At 47.2% G+C, this 22,183-nt stretch overlaps 1 protein-coding gene across 1 annotated transcript; it reads right to left on the bottom strand.

The window, feature by feature from the left end:
• Positions 1-1,167: 1,167 nt before the first annotated feature.
• LOC125305768 (transcriptional repressor p66-beta-like) lies at positions 1,168-21,950 on the bottom strand. The gene is given in 12 exon segments (XM_048260709.1): positions 1,168-1,313; positions 1,741-1,948; positions 2,719-2,850; positions 2,852-2,878; positions 3,488-3,687; positions 4,839-5,223; positions 5,973-6,143; positions 7,108-7,239; positions 8,241-8,372; positions 9,235-9,376; positions 9,763-10,164; positions 21,486-21,950. Coding segments are annotated over 12 exon segments (2,085 nt in total). The 5' UTR covers positions 21,503-21,950; the 3' UTR covers positions 1,168-1,176.
• Between the last annotated feature and the right edge of the window lie 233 nt (positions 21,951-22,183).

Genomic DNA, 22,183 nt, shown 5'->3' on the forward strand with positions numbered 1-22,183 from the left:
TTGAAATGTCTGACCACACAAAGACATGGAGACTGAGTGAGGAGCAAAGATCGCGGCTTTCTCCTTCATTGTAAAAACACTGTTGCAGACTTTTAGTGTTGAGTGCTGCGTTCTGACATATTCCAGGGTTCGTTCATCTTTAAAAGTTCAGCCTCAAGATAGTTCTGGGGTCTGAGTCTATACCAGCTGGTCTCCACGACACAGCCGTAGGAAACAAAAATAACATCAAGGATGAAAGAAATAGACAATACAAGGGGGAGGGGGGGGGGTTACCAAAATATTAGCCCAAGTTTTCAGACACCTTAATTAAGTATTGCCAAGTAAGTTGCAATTTTTTTTTTTCCAAAAACGCAATCTGTCATTATTTTAAAAAGATCACTCTAGTCTTTTCCAGCTGTGTGGATAAGGCTTTGTCATGAAGATGTTTGTTATTTCTTTGCTTTTTTCTAAAGAGAGAGAGAGAGAGATTGCCGTTCAAAAAAACACCGTTGGTGGTGCCTGGTCTGTGCGTCCACAGACCTAGTAAGAGTCACTCAGTGCTGCACGCATTCACAGAGAAATGCATGCTTGACACAGATATCAAAAAGGTCCGTCCACGAAAGGGTTTGCCTTCCTGATACGGGCCTCTGACTTCCACAACACAACTTAAGACAGTAACACTTGACATAAAATATCGCAAGAAATAGAGTACATGGCCTCCCAAACACACGTGTGCGCACTTACACACCCTTACACAAACAAACACACAGACACACACACACAACCATAAAGTTCTGATATGGTGAAAGACAGAATTCTCTGTCGGGTAGCAGGTAATGGGCGAGCTGGACATTATGGTGGCAATACTGGAGAAGGAAAAAAAAGCTTTGCATCGTTTCCTCCCTCCGTCAAAAGTGACTTCAGGTTATCTGGATTTTATATATATATATATATATATATATATATATATATATATATATATATATATATATATATATATGCTTTTTTAACTAAGCATTTTTGATTGTGTCACTGTTACAGTTTGGTTGGTAGGCAGACTAACAGGCACTGCATGCGACGGGCACTGTCGGAGTGGGCTCACGGTGGGGGAGAAGGAGAAGTGGGGGCAGGAGAGGAATCGGTGTGTCATTGCCATAGGTCAGGTGCATGATGGGTAGGCAAGGGGGGAGGGGGGGGTCATTTCTGGCCGGTGATGGACTGAGATATGGAGCGCGGAGGGATCATGTCCAGTAGATACTCCCTCTGCCGGTCGGCCAGGCTGGAGCCTTTCTGCCCGCCCACGTTGGCCGGGTTCAGGTAGGCAATGTTCACACCTGGAGAGAAAAACAACAGGAGTAAGGCAAGTAGTAAAATAAAGTGGAAAGACAGTCATTAGGGATATGCTATGCTACTCTCTCTCCTCATCAACAAGCCAGTGATTTTAGTTAGTCAGTTATGTTCTGCTTGGGAACTTTCTCTACAAAGCAGTTAATAAAGTGAAGTTAATAAAACTAGTCCATTCTGCCTGAGGGTTTTCATTTCAACTGAAGTTAACATTACACCCAGCCTGTGGTACACCATTTATGAGAATCCACAGAATTTTTAGACAGTCAAGTAACCTTTGTTGCCTTTTGTCAGATCAGCCACAAGACTCCAAAGTCACAGTGAATTGAACATCTAAACATCCAACAAAACCAGCCATGAGTGTTATATTAGTGATATTAGTGATATTTCCATTCGCCCTCCACCTCCTAAACTCACCAGGGATGTTGTACAGCTGGCGGCGGCTGTCGTGCTGTGCCCGGCTGCTGGAGCTGCCCCCGTGTTTGCCCGTCATGCCCAGCAGGCCGCTGGCCACAGACAGCTGGGAGGCCTGGGCCTGGGCGAAGTTGGAGAGCACGCCCCGCGCCGAGCTAGACAGGCCCCGCTGCAGAGAGGCCGCAGACTGGCTACTCTGAGACTGGTGGGCCTGGGGCAGGGAGGGCAGACAGACAGACAGACAGACAGACAGACAGACAGAGACAGAGACAGACAGACAGGTTTTCAAAATGACCAATTCATCTTCAAATGAATGAATGTGTACTGTAACTATATCAACATTGATATGCATATGGTGTTAACTAGGGGTATTAACGTAACGTTAAGTATTCGTACCGAAACGGTTCGGTACAGGTCTTGTATGGTGCAGATGGGTACACAATGCAAATTAAACTGTTTAGCGCAACGCAAATTCAACAAATCCTTGCAAATTCTGGGAGACCATGAAATTTTAACCAACCATTGCAATTTTTATATAGTTCCCTGAGATATTTCACCAGCCACAACAGTCCCTCACACAAAATGTTGAGCCAGATTTCACCACACGGATTTTTGATGTGTTGTGTTGTGAAGATGTAGACATGCACAACACGAACGCATATGCCTTACCAACAAAATAATTGCAAATAACATGCATTGTTGTTCCGCTGACATTTAAGCTATTCAACCATTCAAAATTTAAAATGTTTAGCTCGTTGAAGACATGTTACCTTTAGGTTACTAGCAGCTCGCGATGTAGTCCAAAAACACGAGTCTTCCCACTTTGAAGTAATGAGAAAGGGGTAAGTTATAGATTCACGTGATGTAAGTCTACTGTGGGGCGGCCACGGTCACCTCTGTCCCCACCTGCCCGAGCAGTCCCGTGCGGCTGCACTGTGGCTTAGACCCTGCCTGTGGGTTAAACGAGGTGTGGAGACCTACCTGTCGGAGGGCATGGTGTCGGATCATGGACTCGGCCTTGCTCACGCTGGGGACGGTCACGGCAGAGCTGGCAGCCGAGAGCGCGGCCTGCCTGCTGTTGCTGCTGCTGCTGCTGCTGCTGCTGCTGTTGCTGTTGCTGCTGCAGCCTCTGCTCAATCTCCTGTAACACACATGCACACACACACACACACACACACACAGGCACACGCAAGCACAGGCAAACACACAGGCACACGCAAGCACACACACGCACACAAACACACACAAAAAAAAAATCACAGGAACATGCACAATCAAAACCAATTAACACCTGGCAGGTGCATTACTTATGAATTCAACTGAAGTCTGCTGTAATTTTCCTTTCCTCTCAATGTTGACTGATAATAAACCACATTGGTTTGTGCATTGATGCTCTCTACTATGAAGAGCTCTTGACCCCCCGCCTCACTTTCACAATGCTACTTCCACTCATGACAGACACCCACATCAATGCAACATCTCAGCTGTCCTTTGCAAAGTAATCTTAAGTCTGGCCAGGAAGATTTGTGACCAACTATTGAGCCTTTGCTTTGTTAATATGCAAGTATTAAATTTTCTTTTTATAGCACATTTCAAACCAAAGTGGTTCAAAAAGAAGACATTCACTATATGCATATAAAGGCAATACAACAGTCAACAACAGTTGGCACAATGTTCTTCGAACTACATGCAATAAATATAAACAAACTATTTATTCAGCGCTCCACCAGTTCAGAATTGGGTGTCTGACCTGCTCCTGCTGTAGGGCCTTGACAAAGGCGTTCTTTAGCCTGTTGGTGTGCTCGGCCTTCAGGGCCTTCTTCTGGTTGGACGTCATGCACAGCTCACAGAGGATACGGCCGCTCTTCTCCTGCTTCCAATGCGGGGTGAAGTCCGTCTTGCACTGGGCGCACACAAACGGATCTGTGGGAGCTCGAGGCCCAAATTTACCTGTCCAACACACCGCCACAAACACATAACATGAGACATGGACAGCTAGACTGTTTACCTGTCTAACACGTACAGTAGACACAACACAAGAGAGAAGGAGACCGTTTACATGACAAGGAGATAAAACCACACTGTCTAGTGGCTGACACTGATTTCAAACTCATTATGTCACACTCTTTAATTTCAGTAATACGTGGTTTCTGTAATGTCCTAGAACTGGTAGGGTTGAAATAGTAGTTATTAGACCAGTTCAACAGTAACATTTCCTTCCTTTCCTAAAATGCTGGTCTCTCAATCTTCTCCTCCAACCCTCCACACTCTGGTTGGTAATAACAGCCCCCCTGCACCATCATTGAAACTCTTTTAGAAATAAAATAAAATGATATTGAACATCAACATGATTTCTGGCCTGTCTATAACAACTCACTATTTAACAAACACTTCTTGTGCAGTATTCACATCAGAGGGTGATGTGGTGGCTACCAGCGCTACAGTAATTACACCTCCAGTGCCTCTCAACACTATCCCCTCTCTCCATCTGCTCAGCCTCATGACACACAGACACAGACACACAGACACACACACACACACACACACACACACTTCCAGCACACCTCCCACGGCCCCACACTGTTGGTAAACAGCACGCCCCATCCCCACACCCCAGTGGTCACTGCGCTCCCCTCCTGCTGCCCCCGCCTCTCCCCTGCGCCTGTCTAGCCCCACCAACTTCTCTGGTATAAGTAGAAGTATAAGTATAGTATATATACTTTTTTGATCCCGTGAGGGAAATTTGGTCTCTGCATTTAACCCAATTGGTGAATTAGTGAAACACACTGCACACAGTGAACACACAGTGAGGTGAAGCACACACTAATCCCGGCGCAGTGAGTTGCCTGCTTCAACAGCGGCGCTCGGGGAGCAGTGAGGGGTTAGGTGCCTTGCTCAAGGGCACTTCAGCCGCAGCCCACTGGTCGGGGCTCGAACCGGCAACCCTCCGGTTACAAATCCAGAGTGCTAACCAGCGGGCCACGGCTCCCCCTGGCCACCAGCCGCCCGTTACTGTTACAGATTCCGACAGAGTAAAGTCTTGGAGAAAAAGTGCCGGTGCCCGTACCGCTGTACCCATCCCTAGCGCACGGGTCACTCACCCTGGCTGTCGAGGACACTCTGGACGACCTCCTCCAGGCCCACCATGTAGATGAACTCGCTGTTGGCGGCCGAGGGCAGGAAGTGGAGGAGCGGAGCGGGCGGCTTGGGCGGCGGGATCTCCAGCAGGGTCTTCTCCAGCTGCTTGCGCAGCGCCAGCTTGGCGGCCGCCTGGCTGCTGGCCTGGTCCTGCAGGGACTGGGGGCCTCCGCCTCCGCCAGGGCTGGGCAGCGGAGAGGGGCTGACCGCAGCGCCCACCCCTGAGACGCCCGACACGCCGCCGGCCCCCGCTGCTGCAGCCGCGGCGGCCGCCTGCATGTGGGCCAGGTTCATGTAGAGAGCCGAGGAGCCAGAACGCTGGGACGCAGACACCTGCTGAGTGGTGGCCTGCACACACACACACACAAACACACACACACACACACCACAGGACATTAGATCGAGATACACACCGAGACAGCAGAGAAAATAATGGCACTAGTACTCAGACACGATAACAGCCATGATGGGCTCTATGCACTAGCTTACTTAAAATCGGCAAACCAGTTTCCTGCTTCTGAATAGGAGTGCTTCAGTTGTACCAAAACGTGTGCTCACCGAAAATCCTTCCCTCCTTATTTTGTGCAGCTGCTGCACGTAGGCTGACGTTTTTAAGGGAAAAGGTGGAAGTTAAAATCGCTTCTATAACGACTTGAAGCCAGGCAGAGCGGCACACAGCAGTGCTCCTTAGAGCCGCCCACGGACATTCAGACTCACGTACATTGTATTTCTTATGCTTTGGTACAACTAAAGCACTCATCTTCAGGTGCTTGTTGACAGCCATGTCAACGAACAGGAAACTGGTTTGCCGACTTCAAGTAAGCTAGTCCACAGAGCCCATACTAACAAATGAGGTCAACAATTTTATAAGACAAGGTATTAGTTCAAGAGAAATTCACACACACACACACACACACACACACACACACACACACAGACACACACACTCACATGAATGTCACAAGTAACACCTTCACAAATTAACGGACACATTTACACATATGGAGAGTCCGGTTCCTCAGTCCCCCCCAAGACCAAAGAGAACCCTGATGAGCAGCCCAAGCTGGCTGATGTATGCTGGGCTGACCGGGACTGACCTGCTGGTAGCTCACAGTGTTGTTGATGGTGCCCTGGGTGGAGCGCATCACCCCCTGCTTCTGCGGGATCCTCTGGCCCTGCAGCTGGGCCGGGTTGGGCGCGATCACCCGCTGGGACATCATCATCTGGGGCATGGAAGCGTTGGCTGCTGACCGGATCACAGAATGACCCTACACAGGACAGCAGAGAGAGAAGGTGGTTGGATGGGCCAGTTTAAGAAATATCGTGGTAGTATAACCTTGATGGGATTTTTTTTAAAGCAATTAGTCACAGCGAATCAAATTTCTAATGATCCATATACATACATTTACCCTTTCCTCTGTCCATGAATGGCAAGCACTGATACAGAATATCTGATTAATGACCATTTTGACAAATGAAAAGCATTGTGCACATAAGTATCCCTTGGAGACTATTGTCTCTTTTATTACACGGTCTTTACACTACACTGCCACTAGGTGGTAGTCAAACGTAAAAGAACGATGGAACTGATGGCCTAAAACCATTTCCCTTTGAGGACATGCAGCCAAGATCTGTTGGTTGCACAATACATCAGCCACAGAATTCCTTTGTCCACCATCTCGACTCAAACCCCTCCAACACCATAAACTACCCATGGAAGCAGCCAGGCTACCATGTCTATACAAAAACATGTCTATCTAAAGACTAAGGATAGCTCTCCACTCGACAGCTGCCCAACGCGGTTTTCAGCAAACTGGGTGAAAGAAACACTCCATTTGTAAGGGCTTCCACTAATGTGCCTCCCAGCCAGAGACGTGACTTAAATCCCACAGACTGTAAACTGTAAAGCCCCAACCCCCCGTTGACCCCAGGATTAAAAGCCCAAATTGAAGCACCACCACCCAATACCCCACCCCCAACATCATTCCTGGGGATCAGTCTACTGTCAACTCCGTGTACCGTCAACAAGAGTGGCGTTTTAGGGGCCGCGAGACAGACCCATGACTGCCTAGCTCTGCACCCACGAGTGACAAACCCTACAACCGGGACAGAAGACTCTTGTTCACATTTTTCACTGTAGGAGATGAACAACCCATCCATAACCCCCCGGTGTGTGTGTGTGTGTGTGTGTGTGTGTGTGTGTGTGTGTAAGTGTGTGTCTGATGCGCTGACCTGCACGGAACGCAGGTTCTGTGGCTCCTGGCTGTGCAGGCCTGGCCTGACGGGCAGCTTGGCCATCCCGCCCTGAGCGCTGTGCGCCGACGAGCCCTGTGCCATGGAGGAGCTGTTCTGCACCACGGGCACCTGAGGGAGAAGGAGACAGAAGCACGACATGAAGGAAGACGGAACTATCAACAGAAAAATGGGGAACCACATAATAACAGAGGAATGGACCAACAGCATGGGAACATATACACAAGCACAGCAATGGATCTGCATGCTAAATGGATCTAATGTACAAATGTATCTAACCTTCATACCTAAAAACAGACGAATGGACCAACAAATGGGAACAAGCACAGGAATTAGAACACCTGGGGCAATAGTGGTGTAGTTTCTAAGGAACTTGGCTGGCATGCAGTGGACAGAAAGTCGTGGATTTGACCATTGTGCCCCTGAGCATAACACTCGACCATGAGCTGCTCCAGAATGATGGGCCCTGCAATTGGTCTCTCTAGGTCACTTTGGGGTACAAGCATCAGCTATCGTAACACCCCCAATTATCACCACTTTTGTTCGGAAATTCTAAAACAACGATGTTTTTTTAACACTTCAAAATAACATTTGCTAAATGAACCTTACATTTTTCAGTAGCCATGTGTGTAGATTTGAACAAAATCTGGTTTGGTTCTTAACGGGAGCATTTACTGCCCGAAATATCCGATTTTGTTTACCACGCTTGGAGTTATAGTGCTGGCCTGATGGCCATGAACGGTTAGACCGAGAATTCTCGTCATGAAATTAAAATTCCATTGGAGCTCCAAGCGGATGTGTACACGCAGCCTTGCAACACTGTTTACAGCTCTTCGAGTCGAGATACACCTACTGTATGGTGTGGGTGCTTGCGTTTCTTTATGAATCCGCCATCTTGGTTTGTATAGAAATGGATGTTAAGTGACACATACACACAAGACGGCGGAAATACGGGACCGACGGTAATAGGGGGAGTTCCGATCCGTAAAATAAAATAAACACACACACACACACACACACACTACACACACAGTGTGTAATGCCACACAAAACCCCACCGTCCGTGTAGAGGCCTCCTGATGCAGTCTGACCGCCCTGGCCGACGGACTGACCTTCTGCACAAGGTTTTCCTTCTGCAGCTGGCTCTGGCGGAGCTTCTTGAGCAGCACCAGACGGGCCTCCTCCAGACGCAGCTCCTCTCGTAGGGCCTTGATCACCTTCTGACGCTCCTCCAAGCTCTTACCCTGCACACCGCAACACACACACACACACGTTAGTGAGCGTGCACGCACGCACACACACACACACACACACACACACACGTTAGTGAGCGCGCACACACACACACACACACACACAGGGCCTTGATCACCTTCTGACACTCCTCCAAGCTCTTACCCTGCACACCGCAACACACACACACAATATCAAGTAGGAGTGCAAGACGCCAAGACGCCACGCACACACACACACACACACACACACACGCAGGGCCTTGATCACCTTCTGACGCTCCCCCAAGCTCTTACCCTGCACACCGCAACACACACACACGCTAGTGAGCGCACGCACACACACACACACAAAACCGCTCCTCTATAACTTGGTAGGTATGTCATCACAGATTCCATCAAACATGCAGCACTACAACTTCTCTACAATTGCAGGAGTAGAAAATCAAACTCTTCCTGGCCTCCAAAACGCTTTTTGGCCGTTTGACTTTTTAATAAATGTAACTGATGTGGACTATATGACACAATGCCTTCACAAGTGGTAATTTGTTTGAAAGGCCTGCTGATCTTGGCTCCACGGACATCCACAACTGGCATCTCATTCTGCCAAGAGCATCTAGTTAGTGTGTTCAGGGGCAGGTCTTTAATGATCAAAACCTGGCAGCATCACTAGCTTTAACTATTCAATTTGCTCATATTATGCAACTTTGTCATCTGTTTCTATGTGTATGTGTGTTTGTGTATATGTTTCTCTTTCTCTCTCTCTATCTCTCTCTGTCTCTATCTCTCTCTGTCTCTATCTCTTTGTCTCTCTCTCTCTCTCTCTGTCTCTATCTCTGTCTCTATCTCTGTCTCTCTCTCTCTCTCTGTCTACCTTGAACATGTCCAGGTTTGCGCTTTTCAGCTGGTCCTCCCCGCGGGAGGTGGCCTTGGGGCTGGAGGCCTCGTTGTCCGACAGAACGATCACATCTGGGGATGGGGTGTGCGCTCGGTTCCTCTCTCGGTCAGCCCTCGCTCTCTCTCGCCACGGTCTGGCCCGCTCCCGCTTCCGCCTCGATCTAGGTCACTGAGGGGGTGGTAAGGTGGTGCGGTCAGTAAATATTTATTCGCTCACTATTGATTCTGTGACCCATAGTGAAATGGATACAGAGCATCTTTATATGAAAAAAAAAAGCTATCGATTGAGTGTTTATCTCACATTTAGATTCATCAAATGCTTCAATAAACAGTATATTGCACAGTGTGAGCTTACAGACACAGACGATATAGAGAGAGAGAGAGGGCCTAAACACTAAACATATATTACATTACATTACATTTGGCTGACGCTTTTTTAGCCAAAGCGACTAACAACATGGTAAACATATAGGTGACATGTCTACATCACCCTTGCATCACTCACCTTCTCTTTGCACTCATATCCACAGGTTCGTCGCCCATGTTCTCCTTGCCAGGCTTTCCCATGAGGCCGTGGGACATGACGGCCCCACGCAGGCTTCCGTTCATCTTCTCCTCGTAGGTGGCGTAGGACATGGCTCCGTGGGCGCTGGCAGAGGGCCCCTTCAGGTCCAGGAGACCCCCGGAGGCCCCGCCACCGACCCCCTCTAGGCCACCCAGGTCCTTGCGCTTGAGCAAAGCCAGCATCTTGAGGCGCTCCATGGCCTCGTGACCTTCGACCTTCAGCCGCTTGGCCAGCAGCTCGTCCTGGGCCCGCTCGTGGCCGGCGGCGGCGGCGGCAGCAGCGGCGTCCAGTCCACGCTTCAGCAGATTGAGCCGCAGCGCCTCCTCACTCATCCGGTCCATCCTGCAGGACGACACAACACACAGCACAGAGGGATGAGTGAGACATCACATGCGTGTGTGTGTGTGTGTGTGTGTGTGTGTGTGTGTGTGTGTGTGTGCTTGTTTGGGAGGAAGATTCGGAATATTTCTATGCATATATGTATACTGATTGTGTGTGTGCATGTCTCTGTGTTCATAATGGTGTGAGTTAGTCACAGAGAAAGCAGTGCATGGTATGTGTAAAAGTAAAGACCTGTAAAGGGGACGAGCATGTTAGAGGCTTGTCGTCATGGCATTCAGCTACTGTACACAGCATTCATCTATATGAATGATTTAGAACACACAAAGCAAGTGTATTCATGTTTTAAAAAAAAAAAAAAAGTCATGTTTTTAACACCCCACAAAACAAAATAACTTACGTTGTAAGTTATAATCATAATAATTCACGTATCCAACCACTACATGAAGTAGCAAACATATGAACTCCTCAGCTGATGAAGGGTCCTTTAGATCTCTGGTGTCACAACAAAGCCTGCAGCTTTGACCACACTGTGAACGTTTGCACCTCAAATTGTTCCTAAACCAACTGCCATCACCTCTCCACGCTAGGCAGCGACACGCTGAAGCTTTATCTCACACCACCATCACCACCTGGGGCTTACGCTTTGTGCTCATTCATGTGTATGTGTGTGTGTCTGTGTATGTGTGAGAGAGAATGTGTGTGTGTGTGTGTGTGTGTGTGTGTGTGTGTGTTTTGTTATGCCCTCACTGCAAGTCAATGTCAGATTTTTGACTGGATAAACACCAAAGTTTACACAGGCTGATTTCTCCCTGAGTGTGTGTAATTTCCATTCAGATAGTGGTAAGCAGCAGATCTAACCTTGACTACTGTAATTGACACCATTTGATAAATAGAGTATGGCTACTGACAATCCACCGTACTGCCACTTCCTTTTCAATGACCAGAATGTCACAGTACATGCCAGTCTTCCTTTTCAAAATGGCCACTCCTGGGACAATGGCCCTGGCTTCCCTTACGGTATGCAATCTGACGGACCAGCATGAGCTGATCTTGGGAGAGAACACACAGCCTTGGGGCTCCATCAATACCGATGACGCTGTTTAGATGTGTGTGAGTGCTGCAGAGTGCTACATGTGAACGCAAAACCCAGCCATTAAAACAAGCTTGCACACGGGCAACTGGGTGAATCAGATATGTCACAGGAATGTGTGTGTGTGTGTGTGTGTGTGTCTGTGTTAGGGTGACCAGATGAGATTGGCTGAAATTCGGGACGCTTTTTTTTTTTTTTCGGGGCGGGGGGGGGGTTGTAGGCCTACATAGACTATTATAAAAGATAATGAATTTTCAAACCTGTACAAAAACACATTTTTATTCAAACATCAAGTCTGCCTCAAAAACAACAGAGAAATCATGAACTCAAAATGTCATTGTGCAAATAACAGACCCTTTCAGAATAAAGATAATAGCCTAACGTGTTGGTCTTTACTCTCGCGGTGTTGGCATAGTGTAGCTTGCTGCTAGCATGTAGTCTAACATCTGCCTCCCCTCCGTGAGAAACACCAAACGCTCTTCTACACTTTGCAGAATGCTTTCATCTCGTCGCTTAAGGCTTTGTCAATCCACGGGTACACCTCCCCACCCACTCCTCCCGGTACCTGCATAGACGCCTTTGCTTTTTAGCGGCGTGTTGGGGTTCCGGTACATCAGCCATGTCAAGGAATGAATGAAAATGAGCTAAAATCAGTGCATATTCGCGCCTAATTATAGAACGTCAAAAAAGAAACAAAGTAGCCGGGGCTGCATCCAGACTCTTTCGGGACAATTAGGGCCGGATTCGGGATTCGGGATAAACGCTTAGATTTCGGGACTGTCCCCGAATTGCTCAGGACGTCTGGTCACCCTAGTCTGTGTGTGTGTGTGTGTGTCTGTGTGTGTGTGTGTGTGTGTGTGTGTGTGTGTGTGTGTGTTCACAGTTTGGTATCCGTGAGCATTAGACAGATACATAATGATTGTTTTTACACATATCTATCCATGTTTGTGTATTTATGTGCAAACACGAGACTTCCCATCCCAGAGAAATCCCAGACAAAGGCTTTTTTCACATTACAGCTAAAACTGGGGAAAAACAAAACGATGAACTGACAACTAGTGTAAAGGCAGGAATGTGACAGATTTATCAGGGGGGAACTGAACCACCACCACTTCAGCTCCTGACACAAAATAAAGGATTAAGTCGTACTCCACTGTGCCACTCCATCGGCACACATCCTACACAAACAGTGGGAGGCTCCGTCAGAGGAGGCAGGGCCGGCATGGCCGACATTTCCCAACATTACAGCTCTTTAGCAGACACTGGCAACCACAGACCCGGCGAATGCAGTGGAGTGATACTCGCTCTATCAAGTCGAAGAGGAAGGTGGGGATCTGGGAGGGGGTGGACTGCTGAGGCTATTGTAACAGGTTTTTATTTAGGGGGGGGGGGTTGGAAAGAGCACGCGAGGGGGGCACTGTGTGTGTGTGTGTAGGGCAGTGTGAGCAGGTCTGGGATTAGTGCTTCCACAGAGCCCACAGCGACTCAAGAGCAGGAGCCCAGGCTGGGCCAAGAGGGGAGAGAGAGAGAGGAGAGAGAGAGAGAGAAAGAGAGTGTGTGAGAGATAGAGAGAAAAGAAGAGAGAAAGCAGTGGGGGAGGGGTGCAGGGATGGTGGGATGGTTATAATTAGAGCAAAATGCCTCATTGGGCGAAACCTCCATGCACAAACAGACCCACACACACACACACACACACACACACACACAGACACACACACACACACACAGACACACACACACACACACACACACAAACAACACACACACACACACACAGACACACACACACACACACACAGACACACACAACACACACACACACACACACACACACACACACACACACACACACACACACACTTTATTTTTTTCCCTTTCTCTTCCCTGCTTTAATGGCTGTCTCTCACTCCAAACATCTTTCTCTGAAACATGCATGTGCGCACACACAAACACACACATATAGAAATGTTATGCACACACACACACACACACACACACACACACACACACCTTAAGTTTTGGTTGCTCTTGTTAGCCTTCTTAATATGTCAATGCTTAAGTGCAACAGATTGTGACTCACAAAGGCTGCCATTTCCTTTTTTCAAAACAAGTCGCCCGAAAAGGAGCAAGAAAAAAACAACACCCACGGCTCCGCACCGCCCGGCAACTTTACCATGAAAAACCACCCACCTGGAAATGATGGGCAGAGAAAACGGAGAAAAGAAAATAGGGAGATAAAAGAAATGGAGAGAGTAAGAGGGAGCATAATGACAGAAAGAAAAAGGTGAGCAGGAGCCAACCCAAGCATGACCCCCCCACACACACACACACCATCTCTTCCCACCCCCGCCTACAACAGGCAGGCCAATGAGAACAGCCCTTTGATGCGAGCAAGTGTGTGTGCCCTCGTCTCTCCTCTTCCAATGCCCTCCACACACACACACACACACACACCTCATCCTCTTAGTTCCCTGCCCAGTTCCACGTTCACCCTTACATAATACAATGACTGTTCCCCACATATGCTCCGAGCACCAGACCTCTCTACCACTGACCCCCCCCCTCCCCCCCCCCTCCCCAGCACCCCCCCCTCCCCCAGCACCCCCTCCACCGCTCCCTCCATCTCTCCAAAAAACTGTCACACGCATGCGTACTCCACCTCAAACACACACACACACACACACACACACACACACACACAGCTCCGGGCATGCTGCCAGCCCACACAAGCGTCCGACGCCTCCAGGCATCTCCGGCACCACAGGAGGAGGAGACGAGGCGCTAAGATGGAGAGGCACCGCAGCGGCAGCAGGAGCAGGGGCAGCGGTCGTCAGCGGGAAGTCCGCGGACGCAACGCACGGCACGGCACGGCCAGACGGACGGACGCATGCACACCAGCGCTTTGACAGACCGCTCGTTCACTCACTTACTCAGTCAATCGTCTCACAGCTGAATACACAACCAAACAAAAATACACACTCACAAATAAACAAGCAAAGGGCTGTAGGGGATCTAGAATATGACTGTGTGTGTGTGCGTGTGTGTCTGTGTACGCTTCCATGTGACGTATCTGGGATTATAGAAAAGAAATAAATAATGGTCATACCAGCACACAGTCAGTGGAAGTGGAAACAAGTGTGAATACTGGGATGCTGAGCTACAATGCAAAACAGCTTGCCTCCGTCAACAGAAGGAGGGAGAAAAAGAGAAACCTCTCAGTGCGAGTGCCAAACACACACACACACACACACACACACACACACACACAGGCTCACACACACACACACACACACACACACACACACACACACACGCTGACACACACACAAACCCGCACACAGACTTAACACACCACGCCAGTATAAGGGTCTTTTGTTTGACTTCCTCTCTCCTTGCCCCTTCCCCCACTCCTGTACAGTTGTGTGTGATGCCAACAAAGAGCCATATAAACATATCCTCAGGTCCCGCTCCCCATGGGCACACCCAGCCCCTAAAACAACACAAAGACGGACCAAAAAATAACACCCAGCGACTGTGGCCGAAGCAGGAATCAGAGAGAGGACTGTGTCGAGAGAGAAACGGCATGTCTGTGTGAGAGAAAAGTGATAGAAAAAGAGAGGACAAAACGACAAAGAGAAAGAAAAGACAGAGGAAGAGTGAATGAAAGTGAAAGACAAGACAGAAGTAGAAGAATGGGGAGAAAGAGAGGGAGAGAAGGGAAAGAGAGAGAGAGAGAGCTATGAATACAGCAATATGGATCAAATGAGAGAAACCGTGGACAAGAACAAGAAAAGAGAGTGATTGAGGGACAGAGGAGATGGCAAAAAAGATGGAGACAGAGACAGGACATCCCCTGCTGTGGTCCCTGTCGTCTACAATGACAACTTCTGCGCCGCCCCTCCCCCACCCAACCCAGACGGTTCTTTACGAAGCTGCACGCAGCATCTGGGTGTCAATCAAACGCTTGTCTGTACATACAGCAAGAAATAAAAAGGGAGAGCTCTACCACCAAGCCTGCCTGGTGGTGCCCATCCCCCACCCCTGGTACAATGTCAGTCAGTTGCGTGGACGCCATCACAACCAGCCCTCCAGGCACCACAGGTCAGTCATGTTTTCAAACAAGTCAACAACCTGACACTGATCTTATATGTCCCCTGTTCGGATAAGGAAGTACACATGTGAAGGCTGTGATGAAACCATCTAAACAAGGACGACGATGTTCCAGAAAGTTCTGGCCGGCGTCATAGACAATAGGTTTACTTCAAAGGGGATCATAAAATACATCTCATTTGCATCCTACGTGCCAGTTCCCTAATACAGCTGAAAAATACAGCTTTTAATGTCCTAACGCAGTGTTTATCCATTCCATCATGAAACATTCGCCTGCTTTTATTTTGGCTGAAGTAGACATTGCCACTGATTTGCCTAGTCTGTTGGTGGGGGGCTGGATCCTAGAAGTAAATGTAGACACATGGTCGTGAGAGTTGGCCTATTGTTGTGTGATAATCCAACAATGCACTCATACGGCCTTAATATTTTCTACTGTGCAGTGGACCAGAATGCTTTTGCCACAAGCGAAGTATAGATTCACTGGCTGGCTGGTCCTGAGGGTCAAAGTTCACCAAAACTCCACACAAAGCGTTATTGTTAGCGGAACAATCCATTGAAACCTCACAATGGCAAGAGGGACAATGTGCAAGTTATTTGGAAAGGTTAACTCTTCCAAGTGACAAAGTTAGGTTGGGGATAGCAAAGCCCTGCAAGGCACAGAGACAGCATATGAAGTGTCTTCATTCACTGCTGACAACTTCACTACAATTTCTGCTGCTTCAACTACATGGAGGTCAGTAATGGAACTGCAGACGTTAAGTGGCCTGGGGTGACCAGTTTCCCTACCTTGATAAGATTTTAGCCAAAGAACGATAAAGCTCAGTGGGACCAGAGAAAGCTAGTGAAGGGCCGAGAGAGTTAGTTAAGAAATATTTTATATTTAAAATACTCCCTTTGCCAGATGCCACAAGCCTTACTGCTCTGAAGGCCAAGTCTGTGATCAGCTTTCCAGCAGTACTAGAGCATTAGCAAAAGCACAATGAGCATGGGTTGAATTCTATCTCAGAATGGATGAAAGCGGAGACCCTCTAAAGGCTGGTGTGCATTAGCCCCTAAATTACTAATGCACACCAACTACATACATGTAGTCTGACCAGGCTGAGCTTTACCTTGATGAGGTCCAACCACAAAGGTGAGTTAAGGTAGACAACTCAAGAGGAGAATCTTAAGAATAACCAACATGGAACATTCTCTTCAAAGTATAGGTGACTTGCTAACAAAGGTTAGCAAAATCAATAAAAACCCGTTTTCAAACAGAGCTCCCTTTGGGGAGTGGAGCCTATGGCTCTGCCATTCCCAGCACCCTCTCCACAACTCTGGGGAGCGGCTGTGAGAGAGGAGATGAGCAGAGGGCTTGCGGTGCATTCTTAGCCTGTGAGCAGGGTCTCAGAGGCCAGGGCACAGGCACAGGGCAGATCCACAGTGTTCCTCACTGTTAAACAATTATGTAACAGACGACACAGAAAACAGGCCTCCACACACACACACACACACACAAAAGCGCACACAGGCGTGCGCACGCACGCACGCACACACACACACAAACACACACCATGATCCCACACGAGAGACGTACACATAGGATTAGCATTTCATATCCACTAAATAAGGAATGGAACCTACAGAACAATATCTTTGGAAAAACAAAATGTCTGCAAAAACCTTATACTGAAATAATTTGACTCCTTCAGTACTGGTACAGTACTGGTTCTGCAAGAAATGAACGATTAAACCACTCTAGACAAAAAAAATGTATTTCCAATAAAATAAAAAAAACTATGGAAAAAAAGAATAAAATGCCACACACACAAGGCCCAACTGGTGCTGGACCAGCTGTAGAAGGTATGGATGATCCAAAATGGCAGCCGCCAAAAACATGTTTGGCAGTCCGGACTCTGGAAGCCATCACGAAGTCCCAATCTGGCCTCCATCTGCAGATAAGTTCATCAGTGCCAAACGCATTACACACGCCACGTCAACGCGAGACGACCAAGTCCTGAAGGCGCATCCTGCTTGTCAACGAGCAACATCGCAGCGTATATGATCGATCGCTGCTTCGAAGTATCTAAACAAGCTAAACAAAGACACTGTATAGGCCCCCGTGATGTCATCGGAGAGCAATCCTCATCGCCATGACAATTAGGGCCAGACCTGCGAGATCCAGCCCTGCTTGGTATTGATCACAGACCACAATCCTATCGAAACGCAATCACCACTCTAACCTCGACGCCTGTGGTCAGGATGGAAACCCCCCACAGACTTCGAAATCAAACAGCCCAGAGACAAAGCCCTATTGAAAAAAACACTATTTAGGCTCAGAGGATCATGGGTATTATGCGAGGAAAACTGTATTTAACACCAGGGTGTTGACTTCATAACAGAACAGAAATCTAAAGAGGCAACAGAGGAAAGATGACAAGAACAGTCATCTCACCTTAACACCCATTTAACTATTTAAAGGGATGATGAAATCTCACACAGGCTATACATCCATAACCATGCAGTAGTATGGTGTTTAAGAAGCAGATATAATGGTCAATGGGATGTGACTCATCACCTGCAAAAACACATGTTCTAGGCTGGTCCTTTTCTTTTCTATTGGTTAAAATGATGGTTAAACACCGTGTTAGTGGGTGCATCTCGGGAACAAAAGGGAGGCTGGTGACCTTCAGAGCAGACCTATCCACTAGACACTAACAAGAGTAAAAAGGCAGCGATGATGCATCTTTTCTCTCTACCTCTTTCTCTCTCGTTCTCTCCCCGACTCGGAGCAGATATCAATATTCAGATGGGAGAAAAGTCTGTTACCAAGTAACAAGCTACGCAGTTTGGAGATCCTGTGAGGGGGGCCAGAGTTTTTCGACTGATGGCACTTAATCACTTGCAGCCCACACACACTGGCACATCGGCGAAAAAGCAGCCTTTCAAAAAACGCTTTTTGAAGAATGAACAGTGCTGTTAATTTGCGTCGGAAAAGTTCTTGGCACTGCCGAGGGGCTTCTGGGAGTGCTGAGGAGAAGGGGCAGATGGATATGACCAACAGCCAGATTCAGAAGCCATCACACAGCCATTGCCGAGATGGGAGCGAACAAAAATCAGTCAGTGGTGGTGAAACTGGTGTTTGTCGAAATTTGTAGCCCACATAAGAATCATTTCAAGCCACTGAACAAATCACGTTCGGCCCGCAATGCTAGCAATAACCATCCCAAAAAGCCAACCGGTCTGGTTGTAGTCTGTGCACAACGCTCCAGTCCACTGCAAGCAGGCTCTCAGTTCTCAGTTTCCTTCTCCCCCTCGCTCTTATCTTCGCCATACTCGGTCTCCGCTAAGGCACTTAAAGCCCAGGTCTTCATTAAAAACAAAAGCAACAACTCATACCCCCCGGTTGCCATGGAAACAGGTTCATCTATTTTTAGTACTGTACACTAATCAATTTAATTTTTGCTGTTGCCTTTGGTGGTGGTGGTGTGGGGTGGGGGGGGGGGGTCGATGAAGGTTAGGGATCGGAAGGTTGCCCTTGAAAAGTGTGGAGGATGGACTGCAGCAGAGGTCAAGTTGAACTATGAAATAAATATTAAGTATCAATGGACACTGAACAAAACAAAAGACCCAACATCACAGATGTTGCAAACGTCACAGGCAGTGGCCATATTATGCCTGCTGTTGATGTGAATCACACTAATGAATGCCAAACCTGTATCGTTCGGTTTGTGATTAAAACTAATTTCATTGCTTGGACAAAAATGTATAGCCTAACATGCAAATTTAGTAGAAAACAAAGCAAACAAATCCTACAACAAAAACTGTCCTTACTTCAGCCAAAAGCAACTTTCCAACCATCAACATGCGAAAGCTTTTCATTTACCTCTCAAATCTACCTCATGTTTTTCATTAGAAAACCCACTTTGGTCAGAGACAGGGTTTAAGAGACAGTGGGATTAAGACTACTAGGAAACCGGGGGTGGGGTGGGGGTGTCATATGATCTACTGTAAGTTATTTCGGTGAACACGTTTCATGCTTCAGCAGCTGTGACTATGTGTCTCAAATTTGACCAATTATCAGAATCCCCACGATGCATTTGGCTAAGGATCCAAAGCACCCAGGAAATGGAGAAAGGGAGAGGGAGAGGGAGAGAGAGAGAGCGAGGCATGGAGTCAAAGTGGGACAACAGACCTGATGTCACCACAGAGTTACGCTCCTGTTCCTTTAAGAACTGCAGAGTCGCGACTCTTTCTTTTCTCTTTACCCAGGGTGCCAAGCGCAGTCAAAATGCGCGATCCAGTTAGATCCAGTTTGTAACCTCAGGGTATGGAATTATCTCTTAATATGTAGCCGTTAGTGGTCAAGATATCAGTGTGTGTGTATGTGTGTGTGTGGGGGCTCTTATGTAGGGACTCTCTTATGTTGGGCCTTGGGGATGGGGAGGGGTGGGGATACACACGGATACACACACACACACACACACACACAAACAAACACACAATAAATCAGAACATAGCATCGGCACTGAAGTTAACCTAAAATGGAGGTGGACTAAATGAAGTTGTTCACAGAGAGAGGGGGCGGGGAGAGATGAATAATGCATACGCTGTCCAAACAGATCCAACATCCTGTGGGTGTTTTAAAAATCGCATTTCGTGCAGAGTGCTTTCAACATGCCAAACTGCCTCTCACTGAAGAGCATCATGGCTGCTCTGACAAGCCACGCTTAGGAAATTTAGGAGGAACAAATCAGTCTTACTGACAGAAAAAAAGGAAGCGCCCACCTAACCTCCAATGACACACACATGCACACACAGACACACAATGCCGCATAAACATAATTAAACTCAACAGTCATCACAGAACCCAGAGAGTATGTCTGGAACTGAGCAATTCCCATACACCCTCTGAGAATTCCACATAAAATTTCACAATTCCTATACTATCGCTAGACTGACTCTGTGACCTCTGAGGAGTGACATACAAACCAAGGCACAAGTGGAATTCAAAGGGATCTTGATTATCCGACCACGCAACCTGTGGAGGAGGCCAATTCACTATAACCTAGAAACGGATTAATCATCATAGTCATGACAATACAGTCTAGCAAGACTAGTGGGTTCACAACCTGTTCACATAACGGTAGCATTTGATCATTTCATTTGACATATCAGTAGAAAGACTAGGCCTACACCCAACAGCTACAACCATGAGAGACCTCTCTGTGGGAGAATTGTTGATCTATATTTCTCATCAAACACTGCATGTTCTACCAATAACCAGGTGATTTTTAGAGTAAAACCTAAAAGTCCATCTCTGGGAACAGGTGTGTTTAGACACAACAGAGTCAGTCACATCTTAACCATGAGAGAACACAAATCTATGTATTTTTCACAACTAATAGAGAGCCTTTTCTGAAGAATCTAAATGGAAGGCTGTGGCATAGCATCATTATCACAAGGACCATCACAACCATAACTCCGAGACTATACAATGGAAAAGAGACAGTCATCATAACCACAGAAATAAGAACTTGGCTTTGGCACTTTGTTTACACTGCCCAAGAGACAACACATACTCCTTCTTTGCTCCCCTCTCCCTCACTCTCTCTTCCTCCCATACACACACACACACACACACACACACACACACACACACTAGCGTAGCCTGCACTTTTCGTTTGGAAAAAATGCAAACCCATCTTTAGTTCGATCCTCCCTGCTGTTGGCGACACTCTTCACCACAGTCTGTCTGGAACTGTGGACCAGCTATCCCAGAGTTGTGATTCTTTTATTTCACCTCGAACAGGAGAAACTGTGAATTGAGCTGGTAGAGTTCAACAGCCTCACTGTTCCCACCCTTCCATTATTACAAAAAAAAAAAAATACATAGCCTAGACCCTGATGAATGATCCCCTCATATTAGATGTTTTCTCAGTATCAATGAACTCCTCTTATCATTTACAAGCACTTTATTAACTGCATATTTACTACCCACAATAAAAATGAATTAACTTAATCTCCTTTTTACAGAACATTTTAGACTGTTCAAACACATCTTAAGTGCATGTATCCCAGCTCAGACTGAAGAGAAGCACAGCAATCTGATGTAGTTTAGGTGTGATAAAGAATAGATTACCTGATGAAGGAAGCCATTCAGTGATCTCACGGGTGAAACTGTAGCAGGACGCTAATGCCGCAGCAGAATACTATCGCATCTCTACAGGGTTACTCACATCAGCTTTTAAATGGGTGCTTTGCCACTCTTGTAAAAACAGGTAAACGCAACCAGCTAAGTCCTTCTGAGCATGATTAGAACACTTGGACTCCCAAAATAACATTTAAAAACGTAAATGTGCAAGACAATACAAATGTAAGTTAAAGTGTACAGTAGCCTAGCGCTTGTAGGTTACTATAGCCTACTGTACAGGATAGCCTACAGTAGCCTAGGTCTATAGCTATAGTATTCACATGGACGTATCGATACTTGTGTGAGTATAGGTTGCGAATAAACACCTCAAATTCAGTCACCCAAAACTAACGATCACGATGTTAAGATATAAACCAGATAATGCCGGACTCTCAAAAACACATTTGCTCCCTGAAAAGTTGTCTATACCCGTCAGGTTCTTCCGATCATACAACCTCGTCACAGCTGATAGGCGTCCAAATCCAGGGTAGCCATTTGCATGGACGAAGTTGAGGGTGAACACGTCTTCACTTACGTAAATGGCTGATGCATTACATGATTCTTTTTATTGTACGACACAGCACTTCAAGCGTCTCACTGTCAATCACGAGCCGTGACTCGACCCGAAAAAAATAAAAGCCCAATAT

The sequence above is a fragment of the Alosa alosa genome, chromosome 13 (assembly GCF_017589495.1).
Source record: "Alosa alosa isolate M-15738 ecotype Scorff River chromosome 13, AALO_Geno_1.1, whole genome shotgun sequence".
Taxonomy (NCBI): Eukaryota; Metazoa; Chordata; class Actinopteri; order Clupeiformes; family Clupeidae; genus Alosa; species Alosa alosa.